We start from the raw sequence: 19,197 nt of genomic DNA, 5'->3' as shown, positions 1-19,197 counted from the left end.
GACAGACAGACAGAGACAGAGATAGAGAGAGGGAGAGACATAGAGAGAGAAAGAGAGAGAGAGAGAGAGACACACACACGCACGGCACGCACGCACACACACACACACACACACACACACACACACACACACACACACACACACACACCCACAGACACGCACGCACGCATAGCACTCACGCGCGCACACACACACACACACACACACACACACACAGTCACGCACGCACGCACAGCACTCACGCACACACAGAGAGAGAGGATGCAGCTCGAGCTCAGCCAAGTCAGCTGATCTTCTTCCTGAATTCACCACGTGACCGCTGTCATCACATCACATGACAATAGAGCAGCGCAGAGAGAGTTCATCATGGCTGCAGCAGCACAGTGAGTAGAGCTCTCTACGTGTCACTTCTTTATTATCATGTCTTTATACAACTGTGTCAGACATTTCAGAAAGGTTTAGTGCATAATATGTTTTATTTATATGTCTCGGTCATTTGCTGTCATTTACAGTATACTGTATGTTCCATAGAGCGTGTTTTATGTCTCTCAAGAGGTTTCTCTTTGAAAGTTCACTACAAAATTAATAACCAGTGGTGTAAAGTAAGTAAGTACATTTACTCAAGTATTGTACTTAAGTACGATATTTAGGTACTTTTACTTTACTGGAGTATTTCCAATTTTCTGTACTTTTACTTCTGCTCCACTACATTTCAGAGGTACTTTTAACTCCACTACAATTATTTGAAAACTTTAGTTACTATAGTTACTTTGTAGATTTGGATTATTATTACAAAACATTAACCATTTCACCCCTTTTTATGGCCATTTGAAAATAGCCGATCTACAAGCTCACAATGAGTCTTGATGCAATGTGAGCTTGTAGATCTGCTATTTTCAAAATGTTTGTATACATTTGAAATCTTGAAATGGGACATTCTGCATAATTGTAGTGGAGTAAAAGTATGTATTTGCCTCTGAGATGTAGTGGAGTAGAAGTAAAAGTACTTAAAATCGGAAATACTACAGTAAAGTAAAAATACCTCAAAATGTTACAGTACTTGAGTAAATGTACTTAGTTACTTTTGGCTATACACTGATGAATACCTTCCAGAAAAATATAGATATTGAGATTTATTTTGGAATTGCTTGTATTACCTGAAACTTTTGCACAATAGTAGTACTACTACTAGTACAGGTATTATTGTTACTGTATTAGCCTTGGATCAAGACTATCATAGATGTATTTTATCGAGTTTGACTTCTACTTTCAGATCTCTGTAGCCTTGGATTACAAGACTGCATTATAATATATGACAGTCATGTATCAAGGCTATGTCCGCTGCTTCTGTGAAGCTCAGTGGCAGCAGTGAAGAGCGCTGTGTCGTTTATGGTTTATATTAACCTTTGAACTGTTGCAGTTGGATGAGATTTATCTTGGTTATATTATCTAATCGGACCGGAGACTGAGAGACACAGAGCAAAGATCAAGTTTTATTATGATTTATCTCATTCTTCAAGAGTGCCGTCTAAGGACACCAAGTTAGGCTGAGCAGGGTCCGCCCGCCTGGGGTTGGGTTTGGTTAGACTTTGTCTTCAACGTAGCCTTGTATCAAGATGGATTTGATCCAGTCTGACTTTAACTTTGGTATCATAGATATGAAAATGTCTATGATGAAAAAAAAATATATATAAGTATACTATTATACTATATAGAGATATATACTATTAGAGATATATATATATCTCTAATAGTCTCTCGATCCGAGGCTAGTCTTCACTATGTCCTATTCATGAACAAACATGATAGATGTTTAGGTGCCTAATAGAGAAGAAGACGAGAAAGGATTTTACAGTAGAAATTGTCATAATAGTAAATGCATTGAGGATGATTGTAAATGACAGTAAGCTGATGGATGCTTAAAGTTAAAGAATTATCAGTATTACTTGGATGGGGATTAGAATCAACAATTGGGTACAGGGGTAGTAACCTTAGCCTTGCATGGCCAAACTAATATCACTGCAAATTTTTTTTTTTGTAATGGCAGATTGGACTGGTTCCCACTTCCCAGGCTATAGTAACCTTGCATTGCACTTTCACTTCCTTTCCAAAATATTTCTGGTTTAATTTGTTAACTTCTGCTGACGCCTAGACGGACAAGAACATTGTTCCCGTCAACTAAATAAATGAAACAGGAACTATCTTTACAAGAGTTTTACACGTGCAACTTCAATTTGAGCACAATCTCATTCTCAAAGTGGGGTCCTGTCCGGGGACCCCCAGGGGTCCTTGAGGGGGTTTCCAGGGGAGGTCCCCAGCAAAATGAGGAAGTGTTTAAACACTTTTATTTGCCACTTGAAAATGGCCGATCTACAAGCTCACAAGCTTGTAGATCTGCATGGGGAATTTGTATATTACACAAATTTTATGGAGTCCCTACCACAAAATCCTTTCAACGGCCCCCGGCCAAATACATATCAACTTGGGTGTCCCTGATGTGAAAATGTTTGAGAACCACTAATCTGGGAACCCATTTGGTTAAAAAAAAGAAAGGGGGGGGGGTGTTTGCCTCTGGGGGCACCACCTCCTTTTTTTGTGTAAAAACAGGAACTTGGTTTGGCCCCTCCCCTTTCTTAGTCCACTTCCTCCTGGGTGCATCTGTGTTTATTCCTACTAACAACAACACTACATGTTTAGGGCAGTGGTGCTGAACAGTAAACAAACCAACATACAGTATAAGTGTATACAGGGTATCTGCAATTTTTTTAAAGTTGCAATTTAATTACTTTTAAAGTTTTAAGACCTTTTTAACACCAAAATGGCCAAAATTGGTCAAATATTACGTAAGAAAGAGGCAAACATTGTGAAAATAGCCGATCTACAAGCTCACAACGCCTCGCACGCGAGGCGTTGTGAGCTTGTAGATCGGCTATTTTCACCATATTTATCCGTGGAACCGAGTCAATCTAAACGTGATGCCTACAATTCCAAGTGCTTGTCAGGGTGGGGAGGGGGTCCCCAGTTCAAAAAATATGATTATTTTCGGGGGTCCTGGGCCTGAAAATAAGGTTGAGAACCACTGACCTACAGAAACCCCCTTACCCATCTCCCTGTCTGTCTCCACAGACCTGTCTACTGGCTTGGGAAGGACACCCTCCGGGTGTCAGCGGCCCTGTTTGCAGAGAACCGTCGCCGCCTGGTGGAGGGGCTGAAGGCCAAAGACGACCTTCTGCCCAAGTCAGTGGTGGTGCTGCAGGGAGGAGAGCAGACGCAGAGGTTCTGCACCGACACAGACCTCGTCTTCAGACAGGTAGGAGCCAGTGGTGGAAAAAGTCACTCACATTTCTTACTCCAGTAAACGTATCAATACTGCAATGTAGAAATACTCTGTTACAAGTAAGAGTCCGGAATTCCAAAATTGACTTGAGTAAAAGTACAAAAGTGTTGGCATCAATATTAAGTTTACGGTAGTAAAGTACATATTCTAAAGAAGAAAAGTACTCATTGTGCAGAGAGTTTTCAATTGTGTAACATGTATAAAAATCTTTTGAAAATAGCAGATCTACAAGCTTACAAGCTTGTAGATCTGCTATTTTCAAATGGCCGAGATCAATAGGGCTGAAGCGGTTAATACGTTTTCTAATAATAATCCAAATCTACAAAGTAACTAGTAACTAAAGTTTTCAAATAATTGTAGTGGAGTAAATGTACACTATTTGTCTCTGAGATGTAGTGGAGTAGAAGTAAAAGTGCTGAAAATTGGAAATACTCAAGTAAAGTAGAAATACCTCAACATTGTTCTTAAGTACAGTACTTGAGTAAAAATTGTACTTTACAGGTACTGGTAGGAGCTGGCACCATTATCACATTTTACTTGATGATTATTAGTTGTCATACAAATAATTGCGACTAAACATTTTTTTAATTGTGTTTTTGACATTGAACATTGGAACATATAGTATGAATAAAACATTAAATTTCTGTTTGCCTTTAACCTGTTTAAACCCAGCATCTTTATTGTGGGGAAGGCTTTAGCAGAAAATAGCAGATCAACAAGCCCACAACATGTCGCGCTGCGATGCGTTGTGATGCGTTGTGATGCGTTGTGAGCTTGTCTATCGGCTATTTTCAGCAAAAGCTTTGAAAATGTTTCGATACGTTAGTCCAAGCTGCATATGGCGGCCGGCATCTTATTTTTTCAAACAGTCTAAGTATATAAGTATATATATTTATACTGTATATTAAACCATTTTGCAATAGGGGGGTCGCAGGCAGAGGCTATGGCTATTTGGGGGTCTTTGTCCTATCCAGTAGAACACTGGCTGCAATAGTTTGTGAATCACGTGTCCTCCTAACACATGATTTTTTTTAGCAGTTACCGGTATATTACAGTTATGAAGTCATACTTACAGTTATGAAACTTTAATGAATACTTATTTGTAAAAATGTCTCCATTCAAATTAATATACTTTCTGGTAATTTCTATCCACAACTGCAGTACAGCCTAAAAATCTCTATTAACTGCGTGTGATGTCACTGGTAGGCGAGTTTCTGAACTGTCCACAGCCCTCCTCTGAGTAGAGACCGAGTAGACAAGCTTTAGTGAGGACCAATTGTATGAAGACTAGAAGTTCTGCAGAATTCTAGTACCCCCCCCTAACCTCGCCAAAGAAAATGTTGTTTTTTTTTTTTATTAAATTTTTATCCCGCGATTTTTGTAACCCATTTTTTTCACCCGGTGCCAATTTCCTAAGTGATCCTGGGCACTACACCAGCCCTACACCAGTATTACACCTGTCACCCCACAGTAGGGAGGCCAGGGCCGAGCTCATGCTTCCTTCAGGCATGAGAGCCAACTGACCTTCTTGTCACCTGACAGGGGGGAGTTTCCCTGGTTGGACGTAGCGCGTGGAAGGAACACGTTATTCCAACCAGTTCCCTTCCCCTCCATCAGGCGCCCCGGCTGTCATGGGGGAGGCGGTATAGTGACCAGGATTACTACATGTTTTTGTGAGGGTATTAACTACCCTAGGAGACACGGGGAGAACATGCAAACTCCACACAGAGTAGGCCCTTTCGCCAACCCCACCTAGGGTATGGGCGCTGATGACGCGGAGGAGAAGACACGCCCCCAGTGCCCACAGCGTCCCCGGCGGGAATCGAACCCAGGACCTTCTAGCTGTGAGGCGACAGCGCTACCGACTGCGCCACCGTGCCCCCCAAAAGAAGAAAGAAAATGTTGTTTGGGGGTACAAAATCATGGGATCCCTGGAGACAGGCCATGACCTACAGACACGGCGAAGGAAAACTGTGAAGCCACCCACAGCCAGCATGCAAGATGTTGCACATGAACTCAGCAGCCGCACTGAGGCGCTCCAACACAAACACTCTGACATTAAGCTTCACACAACAAACATCAGCTGCAAACATTCACCACAATGACAAATAAATTACGTCCGCGGGAAAATAAGCGAGGGCTTGCTTATTTTGTCTTTCCCTCCCTCCCTCCCTCTCTTCCTCTCTCTCTCTCTCCCTCTCTGTCTCTCTGTCTCTGCGTCAGCGAAAATTATGTCGCGCTGTTTAGCTGACTATTCTCTCTCTCCCACCCTCTCTCTCCCTGTGTGTGTGTGTGTGTGTGTGTGTGTGTGTGTGTGTGTGTGTGTGTGTGTGTGTGTGTGTGTGTGTGTGTGTGTGTGTGTGTGTGTGTGTGTGTGTGTGTGTGTGTGTGTGTGTGTGTGTGTGTGTGTGTGTGGTGGGGGTGGGGCGGGGGGGACAGCCATGACGCAACGGGACTTTTGAGATGGCTACTGGCAAAATAGGTTGACTTATTGGGATACATGCGTGTGACTGTTCGCCCCTGACGGTTCTCTGAATATTTATTTTTAAATAGGCTCTGTCATGATTAATTGACCACACATATGAAGTGAAACAACTAAATTCTATCCAAACGATATGTTATAAGTGAATTCCGTGCCTCAAAGCAGTAGTTTGAGTGCGTTTAATAAGCGAAAATAAGAAGTGAAGGCACTCGGACAACCAACAATGGCTGCCGTTCGTATTTTTTCAGGCTGCGAACTCGCCACCTGATTGGCCAACTTTTGCTGTCAATCACAGAACGATGAGCGACGTTGCCATGTCCAGGTTTTGTAAGCGTGAAGTGGGTGTAAATTGGTTAGAGAAAGTGCGTCGACGCATGCGCAGTGCGCAGCGTTGTGTTTTTTCATGAAGCTGGTTGCTTGTTGCTCGCGCACGATCTGGCAACAGCGGTGCATACGCATGCGCAGTGGCGAGTTTTTGACAAACACACAAACACATGAACAGCGACACAATCGGATTGTAGGTTAGATAGGTTGACAATGAGTGAAGTGGTCCTTTTAAGTACAGTGCTGCAGTAAATGCACTTACAGTAGTTTGCTGTCCACCGCTGTCATCATCAGTGACACCTAATCTCCTCCGTGGTCATTTAGGAGTCGTTCTTCCACTGGGCTTTTGGAGTGACTGAAGCAGATTGCTTCGGAGCCATTGATGTGGACACGGGGAGATCCATCCTGTTTGTCCCTAAACTGCCGGACAGCTACGCCACTTGGATGGGAGAGTGAGTTATATTGATCTCTAAGCAGAGATTTACACGAGGCTGGGCAAGAGATTGAGTTTACCAGTATGATGCTCTGATGAACAATATGCAGAATGTTTTATTCAGATTTCAATTATTATTTTCATATAGATTTTTTTCAACTATGTAAAGGGAAAATAATTCACAAAAATGTGTAATTAATCCATTAAGACCTCGAACGCATCTGTGTCATTTTAAGATTTATTTGGCTATTAAAAAAATAGCAGATATACAAGCTTATAGCGCAGCACCGAGTGCCACGCTACGAGCTTGTAGATCTCTATTTTTGAAAAATCATGAAAATGTGTGCTTCAAATCTTTGCTTCTGGGGGGTCCCTGGAACAAAATATTTTGAGATGGGGGTGCGCGGCCAAATGCATATCATTTTGGGGGTCCTCGAGATGAAAAACTTTTGAGAACCACTGATATTATGGCAACTTAAGTTGGCATATTATGGCAACTTAAGATTTAGAAGACATTTGTAGAATCCCCTGAAGCAAAGATTTGAGTTAAAAAAAATTGCTTTAAAAAAAAATATACTGTATATTCAAAGATTTGCACACATTTTCAAGATTTTTCAAAAATAGCAGATCTACAAGCTCATAGCGCGGGAGTGCCGCGCTATGAGCTTGTATATTGCTATTTTTGAATAGCCCAACGAAATCTAAAATGACGCACAGATACTTAATGGGTCTTAATGGGTTAATTCATGGTTAAATTGTGTAAAGTAGTTTACGGTAAATGTGACAGTACTATGGACAGACATATTGAATACCGTCATTATTTTGTCTATATAATTATAAACACTTTTATGTTGCCTTGCTCTCGCTCTTCTTGTTCATTAAAAGGCATGACTAATTAAGTGTTTCTTGAACAGCAAGTTGGGGCCCAGAAATAATGTTTGATGTTCTGCCACGGTCACAGTTTCAATTAGGGAATATTGTGCCATGTAATATATTGGTCCCTGAATTAATTGTGAATACAAACTTCTTTTATGGCATATATATATATATATATATACTGGACTAAATAATGTGTTTATTACATTTCATACCATGCCTTCCTTGACATTCATCTTGGGCATTTGAATTTATGTGGATAGAGTGACAGTACTGTAAATGTCTGAAAATGGTTCATAACACCCCCCACCCCCACCCCACCAACACCACCCAAAAGAAACAACACCAAAAACATTCTTGCAGCAGAACATCAATAATAGAAATGTTGTTGCCGCCTTGCTTACCGTTAATAACACTGACGCACGGGGGGGTGTTTGGAAGGAAAATAAATCATGCCTGAAGCATTAAAAACAGCTTCCCTCACGCCTACAAGATTATGCTAAAATAACACGGGAATTATCACTTTTAGTTGAACTTGGTGAAAAAAGTTGTCAGGATGTTGATACAAATTTGCATTTTGTGAGGAAAGGAGCGATCCAATTGTTTTTGAATACTTCAGAGGTGCATCTTTAGTGCAACACATGAAATGTGAATAATTCATATTTGTATTATTTGTGGTTGTGAGATTCATGTTTAAATGGGGCATTGCTTCTTTAGAAGATAAGAAAATAATGCTCTAACTCTATGCATGTGTTGACTAGTTGGCGTCACTCGTGAGTTGTTCATTTTTCATTCAGGGTTTATAAATCTCAGCAGTTTCATGTTACAGAGGACTCTTCTCTTGTTTCGTTCTATTAATTTAGTTTTGTCCTGGGCCTTTCAGTTCTGCAACTGTCTCATAACGACAGAATCATATTTATATGACCAGCCTTATATGTTGTCAGTAAAAACATATACACACATTTATGTGTAATGGCAAAGTTCATGGCCTCAGAGGCATTATACAGTATATGTATTTTAAAATTCAAAAAAATCTATATTCTTAGTTGACCGGAGTCCCACAGGGGTCTGCACTAGTATGCCCCTTCCTTTTCTCCCCTCTACAGTCTACACTAAATATCTTTGACGAAAATAGCCAATCCACAAGCTTGTACGAACTTAATCTGCTATTATCGTCAAGTGTTTCCCTCCCAGAATAAGGGATGCTAGGGTTCATGTGGTCAAAATGATCAGTTGTCCTGCCCCTGTCTTTTGTATCACTAATTCAGTGTTTTTATCATGTTGACAGCATCCATCCTAGAGAGCACTTCAAGCAGAAATATGCGGTGGATGAAGTGCAGTACGCATGTGATGTAAGTCTGCCCGCGTTGGTGTGTGTGTGTGTGTGTGTGTGTGTGTGTGCTCATCCTCATATGCCCGCTGACCTTTTCCTCACGCAGTGACTGTCTGAACTCTGATGTTAACCCATTCAAGCCGGGAACGCATCTCTGTCATTGTAGATGTCTTTGGCTATTTTTGGAAAATCGTGATTTTTTTTTTGCAAATCTTTGAATATAGATTTTTTTTAGCGAACATTTTTAACTCCTGTTACAACTTCTGGGGGTGGGGGGGGGTCCCTGAAACAACATATTTTTAGATGGGGGTCCACGGCCAAATACATGTCATTTTGGGGGTCCTTGACATGAAAAAGTTTGAGAACCACTGATAAGTAGCAACATACCTTTTTTCAAAAAACTGTTACGATTTGTAGAATCCCCAGAAGCAAAGATTTGAGTTACAAATGTTCGCTTAAAAAAATATATATATTCAAAGATTTTTCCCAAAAAATTGCATGCGCTTGTGTATATGCTATTTTTCAATAGCCAAAGAAATGTAAAATGACAGAGATGCGTTCCCGGTCTAAATGGATTAAGTTATTGAGCTGTGAAGTTGGAGGGAGTGGGTGCACTGCTTCCGTAGGCTGTTTTAAAGGTGAAAGCTTTCATTCTTTTATTTGAAGCCGTGGGCGAAAATGTAAGCAGGGCGCGCCGGATGGTATGACGACCGATCGAGTGGGTACCATGACCTTCTTAGAATTTGCGATGGGCTCTATGCACAGCAGCCACATTGGAAAGAAATTGGGCCTCTTCCTTACTTCCTTCACAGTGGTTCTCAAACTTTTTAATTTCAAGAGAGTGTACAACAGTTACACACCCGAAAGGGGCCATTTGGAACCCCCTCAATGGACCATGAGGGTACCTGAACCACACTTTGAGACCCACTGGTGTAGTAGTGTGTCTAGGAGTGTTTCCAGTGAGCCAGCATAATATCAGCATCCTGACTCTGTTTGACCAGAATGGAACAGAGCCTTAATTAGTATAATTGGTAAGACCTGTGAAGGAAGTACGGAAGAGGCCCAATTTTTTCCCCCAATATGGCTGCTGTGCCTAGAGCCTATTGCAACATGAGTAACTCAGCCACGTTTAACTCTTTCACTGCCACGGACGACTTTTACGACCTTCTTTCCAAAGGTCCAGACTGCCAAAGAAGACTATCGCGACTTTTTCGTTTTCAGTGGTCTTCCACCATAGTCCATGAGCCAGAGCCCCAAAATTGAGCAATGATTATCGAAAGAGTGGGCAAAACCAAACCTATATTAAATTGTTCATAGGGTCAATACGAGTAAATAAATATATGATAACCTTTCCACAGGAGCAGCTTTTTCATGGTTATCACACATTTTGTTATTTTCCCCATACAGTACGTACATGACAGGTGAAAAAATGACAAAATTTAAAAAATAGTTATCATAATGAAACTTCCTGAGTTGATTACTTACATGAAGATAATGATTTATCGTATTACAAGTTTTCTGAAATTGTATATTTAAATATGCAAATTAGGCATTAGGAAAATATGCCCACATTTGCATAACTTTCCAGAATCAGCATTGGAACATTGGACAAAGCCAGAGTCAACATACTTATTTCATTTTGTTAAGATGTTGGAGTCAAAGGTTTTTAACGAGGGAATATTCAATATCTGGCTCAATTTTGGGGCTCTGGCTCATGGACTAAATGCCTAATTTGCATATTTAAATATACAATCTCAGAAAACTTGTAATACGATAAATCATTGTCTTCATGTAAGTAATCAACTCAGGAAGTTTCATTATGATAACTCTTTTTAAAATTTTGTAATGTTTTTCACCTGTCATGTACATGGGGAAAATAACAAAATGTGTGATAACCATGAAAAAGCTGCTCCTGTGGAGAGGTTATCATATATTTATTTACTCGTATTGACCCTATGAACAATTTAATATAGGTATGGTTTTGCCCACTCTTTCGATAATGAAATCTTGTCTGGCTCATGGACTACCAGATAGCGCTGTCTCTCCAGCTTTTTTATTAAACAGAAAATGCTTTTTCAGATCGGTATACCAATTTTATCCAATCAGGATTGAGAACTCAGTCAGGATACAGATTAAACAAGTGAAATGATGACACAAAGAAATGAGCAGACACAATTGGAACTGGAACACTATAAAACTGAAGCTGATAAATGGGTACTCTCTCCTGATGGGCTGAAATTTTGTCACCTACCTGAAAATGTATTTTCTGTTTTCTTAAGAGCTGGAGAACAAAGACACTTTAGCAATGATTACTATCACAACATCGAGCTTTAACCTTTTTAACGAAACCCTTTTTGTTTTAACCCAAAAATAATCACTTACGAGATGCCATCTCTCTGCTGTATTCCTACAGATTGTTGACGTCCTGTCCAACCTGACGCCTGCAGTCTTCCTCACTCTGGTACGCCTCTTGAGACTTTTTACATTCATGTTATATTTAGACGTGCTTGCTGGGGGGGCCTTGGTGGGGGGTCCATGCCTCTGCATTTGATATCCCTCCCCGTTCATGCATTTTTTATCGCTGGTGGGGGGATACACTTGCACTGAAGCATACATTCGACTTGAGCCTAAATGTCAGTGTATCAGGATTACAAAGAAACACAAATTTAATCAGGTGATTTCATTATTTTCAAGTAAAAAGAGGGAAAATTATATTTTCTTGTCTTTCCACCATTATGTAATCAGCCAATGTTCATGTTTTTTTTTCTTTTTCTTGTGACCCATATACCTAATAAATGAACTAATTATTTGTACTTTGATAATTAGTATGTTAACATGAACACAAAAGACTTGAAAGTGAAATAATTAAGCAGTTTTTGCTTTTATCTTCCTTTTGTCCAGCGAGGGCAGAACACAGACAGTGGGAGTACCTGCCGTGAAGCGTCCTTTGAAGGAATCAGCGGGTATGTTTGATTGGCATCGGTTATTATTCACTGAGGTATAATCGTACATTGTTCGACAAGGTTGTCGGGGAGCTTATTGTCAAGTATATGGGTGAGTGGGGCCTCTAGCATACAGATTGTTGGCAGATAATTCTTATTTTCTGAGCTAATTTGATTGGACAGATCTCACTTGTAATTTATTAATTCATGGCCAACTTGCTGTCTCCTCCACTGGCCTTAATCCCTTGGATTAGTTATTTTATGTTTTTTTTACGCCATACTGTATATATGTAACTGTGTGTGGGTGGGTGTGTGGGTGGGGCATATAAATATATATGCTGTGTGCAGTAGCAGTCTTTGATTTGTCCCATGTGCAGGGCATGTCTTTGAGGAAAGAAGTAGCTTTTTATAGGCCTTCATTTCAGATGCTGTTCTTTTAATGATAATCCCTTTATCTAGGGACTTTGAAGTTCTCAACACATTTCATGTCATACAGTACATGTATCTGTGTTTTATTTTTTATTGTAATAGCCGATTTCCCCTCTGTTTTCAGCTGTAGAAAATGTAAACATGAATTGTCTAGTACCGTAGCTACCACCATACACTTATTGCGATACCAATTTGGTTCTGTGTAATGAAATGAAATGATTCCCTGCTATGATGGTGCAGGATATATGGTGGATGATAATGACTTTTTCTTTTTTTACAAAGGCTGTCAATTTACTGTAGTGACATATTGCTGTATCTGTGATTTACCAGGTTCCAAGTAAACAACACTCTTTTACACCCAGTCATCGTGGAATGGTAAGTCATTTTTTCCAACTATATTAGACTAGTATATCAAAGCATCTGAAGCCTGTTAAAGATGCTAATAATTTGTATTTGCACATAAACAGCTGTTCAGTCATTGAGCGGTTGCAGTGGCTTTGCCCCGGTTATCTATGTTAGCCCTTTCAATACGGGAACGCATCTGTGTCATTTTAGATTTAAGCTACAGTATAACCATTATTTTCATACTTTGGCTATTCAAAAATAGCAGATCTACAAGATTCAAGATTGCTTTATTTGTCATTTTGTTTTCCATCTGCAAACAGTGTTCGAAAATAAACAAAATTATGTTTCTCCTAGTAAAAAAGACAGCAGAATTCATAAAAGAATAAAAAAAAAACGTCCTGAATAAAAAGTCCTAAAAACTAAGAATTCATGTTATAAAAATAAGCATACCCAGATAAAGAAAAAAGCTTGTTGCGCGGCACAGAGTGCCACGCCATGAGCTTGTAGATCTGCAATTTTTTTTTAAATCATGAAAATGTGTGCAAATCTTTGAATGCATATTTTTTTAAAGTGAACATTTGTAACTCAAATCTTTGCTTCTGGGGATTCTACAAATGTACAAACTTTTTATTACAAAATGATATGTATTTGGCCGCGGACCCCCATCTCAAAATACGTTGTTCCAGGAACCCCCCCCCCCCCCCAGAAGCAAAGATTTGAGTTAAAAACGTTCGCTTTAAAAAAAACGTATATATTCAAAGATTTGCACACATTTTCACGATTTTTCAAAAATAGCAGATCTACAAGCAGATCTATAGCGCGGTACGAGCTTGTAGATCTGCTATTTTGAATAGACCAAAGTATAACGCAATGGTTAAAGTGGTCACACGGACGCGTTCCCGGTCTTACCGGGTTAAATTGTGTATCTGCCAGCCGTGAACGCACTGTCTGTGTGCCTGTTTGTGTGTTAGAGAGCCTCCTGTGTCCGTAATGGTGTCCGTGCCGCTCTGCCTATCGCTGGTATTAGACTTTTGCACCCTCCAGACAAATTGACATTTCCTGGAATGAGGATGAATGCTGCTCAGGCACACACTCTCTTGGGAAGGCAGACTTGTTTGGTTGCCCCCATACCGCCCCCCACCCCTCCCCTCCCCTCCCCACCCCTCCTACCACCCCTCTCTTTTCTCCCCCTCTTTATCTCCATCGTTTGCTTGTGTGTACGGCTGGACCTTTGGGCATTCCTTTCATCTTTTCAGGTGCCATTAGCGTTGCCACTGGTTACTGAAGTTTACTCGTGTTAGTTTTTATCGGTGGTGTTTTTATATACTGCATGTCAAAACCCCCATTAGTTGCTGGTATGTGTTACCCTAATTAAATGATGGGACTGCTAATTGTCAGATACTGTATTATAATATATACCGCCCTCGTCAAGAAAAGGAGCTCTTGCACCTCGGTTTATGTTCATGCAGTGGTGGAAAAAGTACTCACGTTTTTTACTTGAGTAAAAGTATCAGTACTGCAATGTAGAAATAATTTGTTAGAAGTCAAAGTCCGGAATTCAAAAGTAAAAGTACAAAAGTATTGTGTTTGCCCACTGCCAGAGATTTCTGTTTTTTTTTTACCTTTTCAACTGGTCACAGAAAATGTATATCCAGATTTGAGTTACAAATGTTTGCTTTAAAAATATATATATATTCAAGTTTGCAGTTTGAGCAACACAGATATTTTGAGGACTCATATAGTTTGGCCCTGACGGGGTAGGAAGGAAGTACGGCCGTCCAAGATTGAAATGACAATATCCTAACCCATTGAGACCGGGAACGCTTCTGTGTCATTTTTTGATTTCTTTGGCTATTGAAAATTAGCAGATATACAAGCTCATATATCTATATTAGCTTGTAGATCAGCATTTTTTTTTTATCGTGAACATTTGTGCAAATCTTTGTATATATATGTTTTTTAAAGGGAACATTTGTAACTCAAATCTTTGCTCCTGGGGATTCTACAAATGTCTTCTAAATCATAACATTTTTTTTTAAACTTATGTTGCTATAATATCAGTGGTTCTCAAACCGTTTTTATGTCAAGGGCCCCCCAAAATTATATGTATTTGGCCGCGGACCCCCATCTCAAAATATGTTGTTCCAGGGACCCCCAGAAGCAAAGATTTGAGTAAATCAAATTAGCTCAAAAAAAATATGTTTTCACGATAAAAAAAAAACATAGCAGATCTACAAGCTTGTAGCGCTATGAGCTTGTAGATCTGCTATTTTTGAATAGCCAAATAAATCTAAAAATGACACAGATGCGTTCCCGGTCTGAATGGGATAATCCAAGAGACAGATTTTTTTTATACATACCGTATATAGAAGAAAGAATGTTTCAGGCAGAGCGTCCTGAAGGTATTGAGATGTGCCCAGAAGAATCTTAGGCCTGTCAATCAAGTTACATGTCAAAGTGAATGGAATCTTTCTTCTCCTGATTCTAAAATTCAAATCACCTCCCCGCTTTTTCATACTTTTTTTCTCCCTTTTCAGACCAGAGAAGAATATGATGTAGTTTTCTACATGACCTGCAGTACATAATAATACATATCGCAGTTGCAATATGCTGCAGGAATGACAATATGTTTTCATGCATTGTGTTGCTAATATCATTGCCGTCGGGTGGAAACCTCATACAGAATGTCCAAAACTGTTAACTTTTCAGGATTCAAATTCAAAAACGGCACCAAAAAAATATAAATAGCAGATCTACAGCTTGTAGATCTGCTATTTATTCATGCTTTTGTGTGACACTAGTATGATCAAGTAGGGCATTAATTTACGAAAAAACATAAACGGTTAATCCATTAAGACCGGGAACGCATCTGTGTGTAACCACTTTAACCATTATTTTTATACTACTCAAAATTAGCAGATCTACAAGCTCGTAGCGCACTCGTAGCGGCACTCGGAGCTTGTAGATCTGCTATTTTTGAAGAATCGTGAACATTTGTGCAAATCTTTCAATATATATATATATTTTTAAAGACATTTTAAGCTCCTGGGGGTCCCTGGAACAACATATTTTGAGATGGCGGTCTGCGGCCAAATACATATAATTTTGGGGGTCCTTAACATGAAAAAGTTTGTTTCAGGGACCCCCAGAAGCAAAGATTTGAGTTGATTTGAATGTAGTTTAAAAATATATTTATTTTTTCTAAGATTTGCACGATATATATTTCTTTGCAGATCTACAAGCTCGTAGCGCGGCTATGAGCTTGTATATGAGCTAAAGTATAAATAAAGGTTATAGCTAAACTCTAAAATGATAAAATATGCGTTCCCGGATTGAATGGGTTAAAATATGGAGATAAGAGGTTTCTGCCCGACAACGAAGATGTGCCGTTTGGGTGCTGATCTGAGAACAGCTTCCTGACTGATGCCTTGTCTCTGTCTGTCTCTCCCTGCAGCCGTCTGGTGAAGACAGACATGGAGCTGGAGGTCCTACGTTACACCAACAGGATCTCAAGTGACGCTCACAAAGAGGTACGGTCCTGCAGGGCAGGAGAGACAACAGCGTTTCTCAAATAATGAGCAAAATCTAAACATTTTCCAACATTTCTTTCCAAAGAAATCCTTTAAAAAAAAATCTAATTTCCTTAATTGTTCAATTTCTTTAAGCTCACAGCACGTCGCAATGTGACATGTTGTGAGCTTGTAGATTGGCTATTTTCACAATTTGTGAAATAGTGCTTCATAATGTATTTAGGTAAGTTAAGGTAAACATTTAGAGACACCAAATGTATCTTTTGAGTCACAAGCTAAAATATTTGAGTCACAAGCTAAAATATTTGAGTCGCAAGCTAAAATATTTGAGTTATGAGCAAAAATATTTGGCATTCCTAAGCCAATATGCTGCCGGTCATCACAATATTGGCTTAGTAGGAATGCTAAAAATCGTTATTTTTGAATCTACCAGGTATGGCTTTAAGTAAGAAATGCAAGTACTTTTTCCACCACTGCTGTAGTGTCACGCTTGTATCTCATGTCCAGTTGCCCACCAATAATGAAGCACCTTTGTGTCTCTGCAGCTGATGAAGAATGTGAAACCTGGAATGAAAGAGTATGAGATGGAGAGGTGAGTACTGTAGATCAGTAGGTTATGAAAGATGCACACAAAACAGCTGGAGCCAGCTTCAAGAGTTGGTTAATACATCTAAAATTAGAGTACTTTGTTAATTCTCCATTGGATATAATCAGTCTCCATGTTTCCATTGGATATATCAGTCTCCATACTATTTCAGATGTTTATTTTCTTGCCACCTGTCTGTATATAATATATCCCTGTAACCAGGGATATAATTGCACTCAGCCTTGAGTAATTAAAGAGTTTGAATTCTCCAATCATACGGTTTTAGTTACTGTGGGAGAATGTTACATTCCTATTGATTAGTCAGTCAGCTGTGTACAGTACCCTCTGCTAATTGCACCATCTGCAATTCTGCATCTAAAGGATGATAACAGAACGGTGGGTTCATTACCAGTGTCAAGGTGTGCTCCTCTGGCTGTGCCCCATTCAGATGAACTCGTGGATTAAAGTTCTCAGACTGATTTCACTCATTTTGACTCATTGAAACCAGCATGTCTTCTATGGAAGCATGTTGCGCAGCGAAAATAGCCGATCTACAAGCATTGAGAGCTTGTAGATCGTTATTATTTTACGATTAGAGCATTTGAAGTGGTCATACTAGCAATATGCTCTGAAGCATCTTCCATAAAGACCCTAACGGTCTGGGATATTTCATATAAAAGCAAAGGTTAAAGCCTCGATCTGTGATGTCTTCACCTGGTTGGCAGTATTAGAAACATTACATTTTTGGAAGTATTAAAACATGACATTATTAATTAATGTACTAGCATAGTACACACTGCAAACCTGTAAGTGTCACATGATGATGCCATGTGAGAGTGCGATCTAGCCAACACCCAACTCGAGACTCCTGAATCGCTTCCCTCCACACTCTCCTATCTAACATCAGGGTCTTGGGCTCTACAGTGTTGTTAGCTAAGCTGTCGCGCAGCAGTGCATCTACGTATAGGTGTTGCGCTTCTTGCCTTTCCTGGCTTTGCCCTGGGTTGGCTCCCATAGTGTCAGTTTGCTTGCTTCTAGTTCCCGGGTGCCTGACGCAGTGCCCTGCCAGCCTCATCAAGTGTCACATACAGTATTACAGGACACTGCAAAACAAGCATTAGAATGTTTAGAGAGCAGATGAATAACTCAAAAGCTTATATTGAAATGTGAGAGATAATATGCTGTGACATCCGTTCAGTGCCTGAGGCTTTCCTCGCAGAACTCCCACTAGTCTAATGGAGTCACGACGTTTCACTCAATAAGGAATTGTTTGGGGGAAAATGGCTTAAAGTGGATTAAACGTGTCAATTGATATCGTAAAAGCAACGTCGGAGAGGCGTAAATATAAGCACCGCTGGAGAGGCTTTCACAGTGAATAAGCAGTTTGGGTTACCCCCCCCCCCCCCCCGCCACGGGCTCAACAGCATGGTAACACGTTGAAAATGTCAGGCGTCACTTCAGAGTTATTATAAAATTGCTATCGAGGCGCTCTGGTGGCGCAGTGGTAAAGTGCGCCACCAGGGGTCCTTGGGGAGGGGGTATCATGGGGTCCCCAGCAAAATGTTTTAATAGCGTCACAATCGTTTTAACCACTTTAAACATATTTTATACTTTGGCTATTCAAAAATAGCAGATATACAAGCTCATAGCGTGACATTTTGGGGGTCCTTGACATGAAGAAGTTTGAGAACCACTGATCTTGTGTGTTAATCTACTGTAGAATTTCAATCAAATTCTGCTGATAAATATGTTGGTTTTCAGTTTTTCTTCTGAATCCTCCATCACAGAGTCTGACGGTTGCTCTTCGGTGTGCAGGACAAAGCACAGAGCACACTGCATATCAATCCCTATGCATCATTCTGACGTTCTCGTTGTTCTTTCACGACAGAGAGAGGCGGCACAGAGAGTGTTTTGATGTGCACGACTGTGATGATTAGCCCGTTGAAGCCGGGAACGCAAGTTCAAAAATAGCAGATCTACAATGTTCCCTTTAAAAAATATATATATTCAAAGATTTTCACAAATTTTCAATCTTTTTTTAAAAATTCCAGATCTACAAGCTTGTAGATCTGCTATTTATGAATAGCCCAAAGTATAAAAATAATGGTTAATAAAGCTGCACACAGATGCGTTCCCGGTCTTAATGGCTTAAGCAAAAGGGGGGAACGCTAAATAGGTTTTTGTGGAAAGCGTGAGGTCAGGAGTAGGGCAGGGTGAAGCGCTCTGCTAATTAGCGCTTCATGTGATCTCGGCGGTATCATTCATTTGATTTTCTTCCGTGTTGCTTGGATATGTCTTTGAAGGGGCTGTGTGTGTGTGTGTGTTCTATTTTCAGCCTGTTCCAGCACTACTGCTACACCAAAGGGGGAATGCGTCACACCTCCTACACCTGCATCTGTGGAACGTAAGACGATGTGGATGGATGGATAATTGGATGGATGACTAGATGGTTTAGATAGATGATTGGATGGATGATAAAAATGGAGAGAGAGAGAGATAGATTGGATGGGAGAGAGAGAGAGAGGGAGAGGGGGAGAGAGAGAGAGAATTATTTGAAAGCTTTAGTTACTACGGTAGCAA

At 40.1% G+C, this 19,197-nt stretch overlaps 1 protein-coding gene across 1 annotated transcript in view; it reads left to right on the top strand.

Moving 5' to 3' along the window:
* The first annotated feature begins 262 nt into the window (after positions 1 to 262).
* Positions 263 to 19,197, top strand: part of pepd (peptidase D) — a 33,053-nt gene continuing 14,118 nt past the window's right edge. The window contains exons 1-10 of the mRNA XM_080424995.1: positions 263 to 383; positions 3,127 to 3,310; positions 6,468 to 6,595; positions 8,741 to 8,804; positions 11,199 to 11,246; positions 11,687 to 11,748; positions 12,487 to 12,531; positions 15,956 to 16,031; positions 16,577 to 16,623; positions 18,953 to 19,021. Coding sequence (XP_080281121.1) covers positions 367 to 383; positions 3,127 to 3,310; positions 6,468 to 6,595; positions 8,741 to 8,804; positions 11,199 to 11,246; positions 11,687 to 11,748; positions 12,487 to 12,531; positions 15,956 to 16,031; positions 16,577 to 16,623; positions 18,953 to 19,021 — 740 coding nt within the window. The 5' untranslated portion in view covers positions 263 to 366. The remainder of the gene's footprint in view (positions 384 to 3,126; positions 3,311 to 6,467; positions 6,596 to 8,740; positions 8,805 to 11,198; positions 11,247 to 11,686; positions 11,749 to 12,486; positions 12,532 to 15,955; positions 16,032 to 16,576; positions 16,624 to 18,952; positions 19,022 to 19,197) is intronic.

Source organism: Gymnoscopelus braueri (genome assembly GCF_963280865.1).
Source record: "Gymnoscopelus braueri genome assembly, chromosome: 1".
NCBI classification, from domain to species: Eukaryota; Metazoa; Chordata; class Actinopteri; order Myctophiformes; family Myctophidae; genus Gymnoscopelus; species Gymnoscopelus braueri.
The sequence above is the reverse complement of the archived record's forward strand: the minus strand, read 5'-3'. Positions and strand labels throughout refer to the sequence as shown.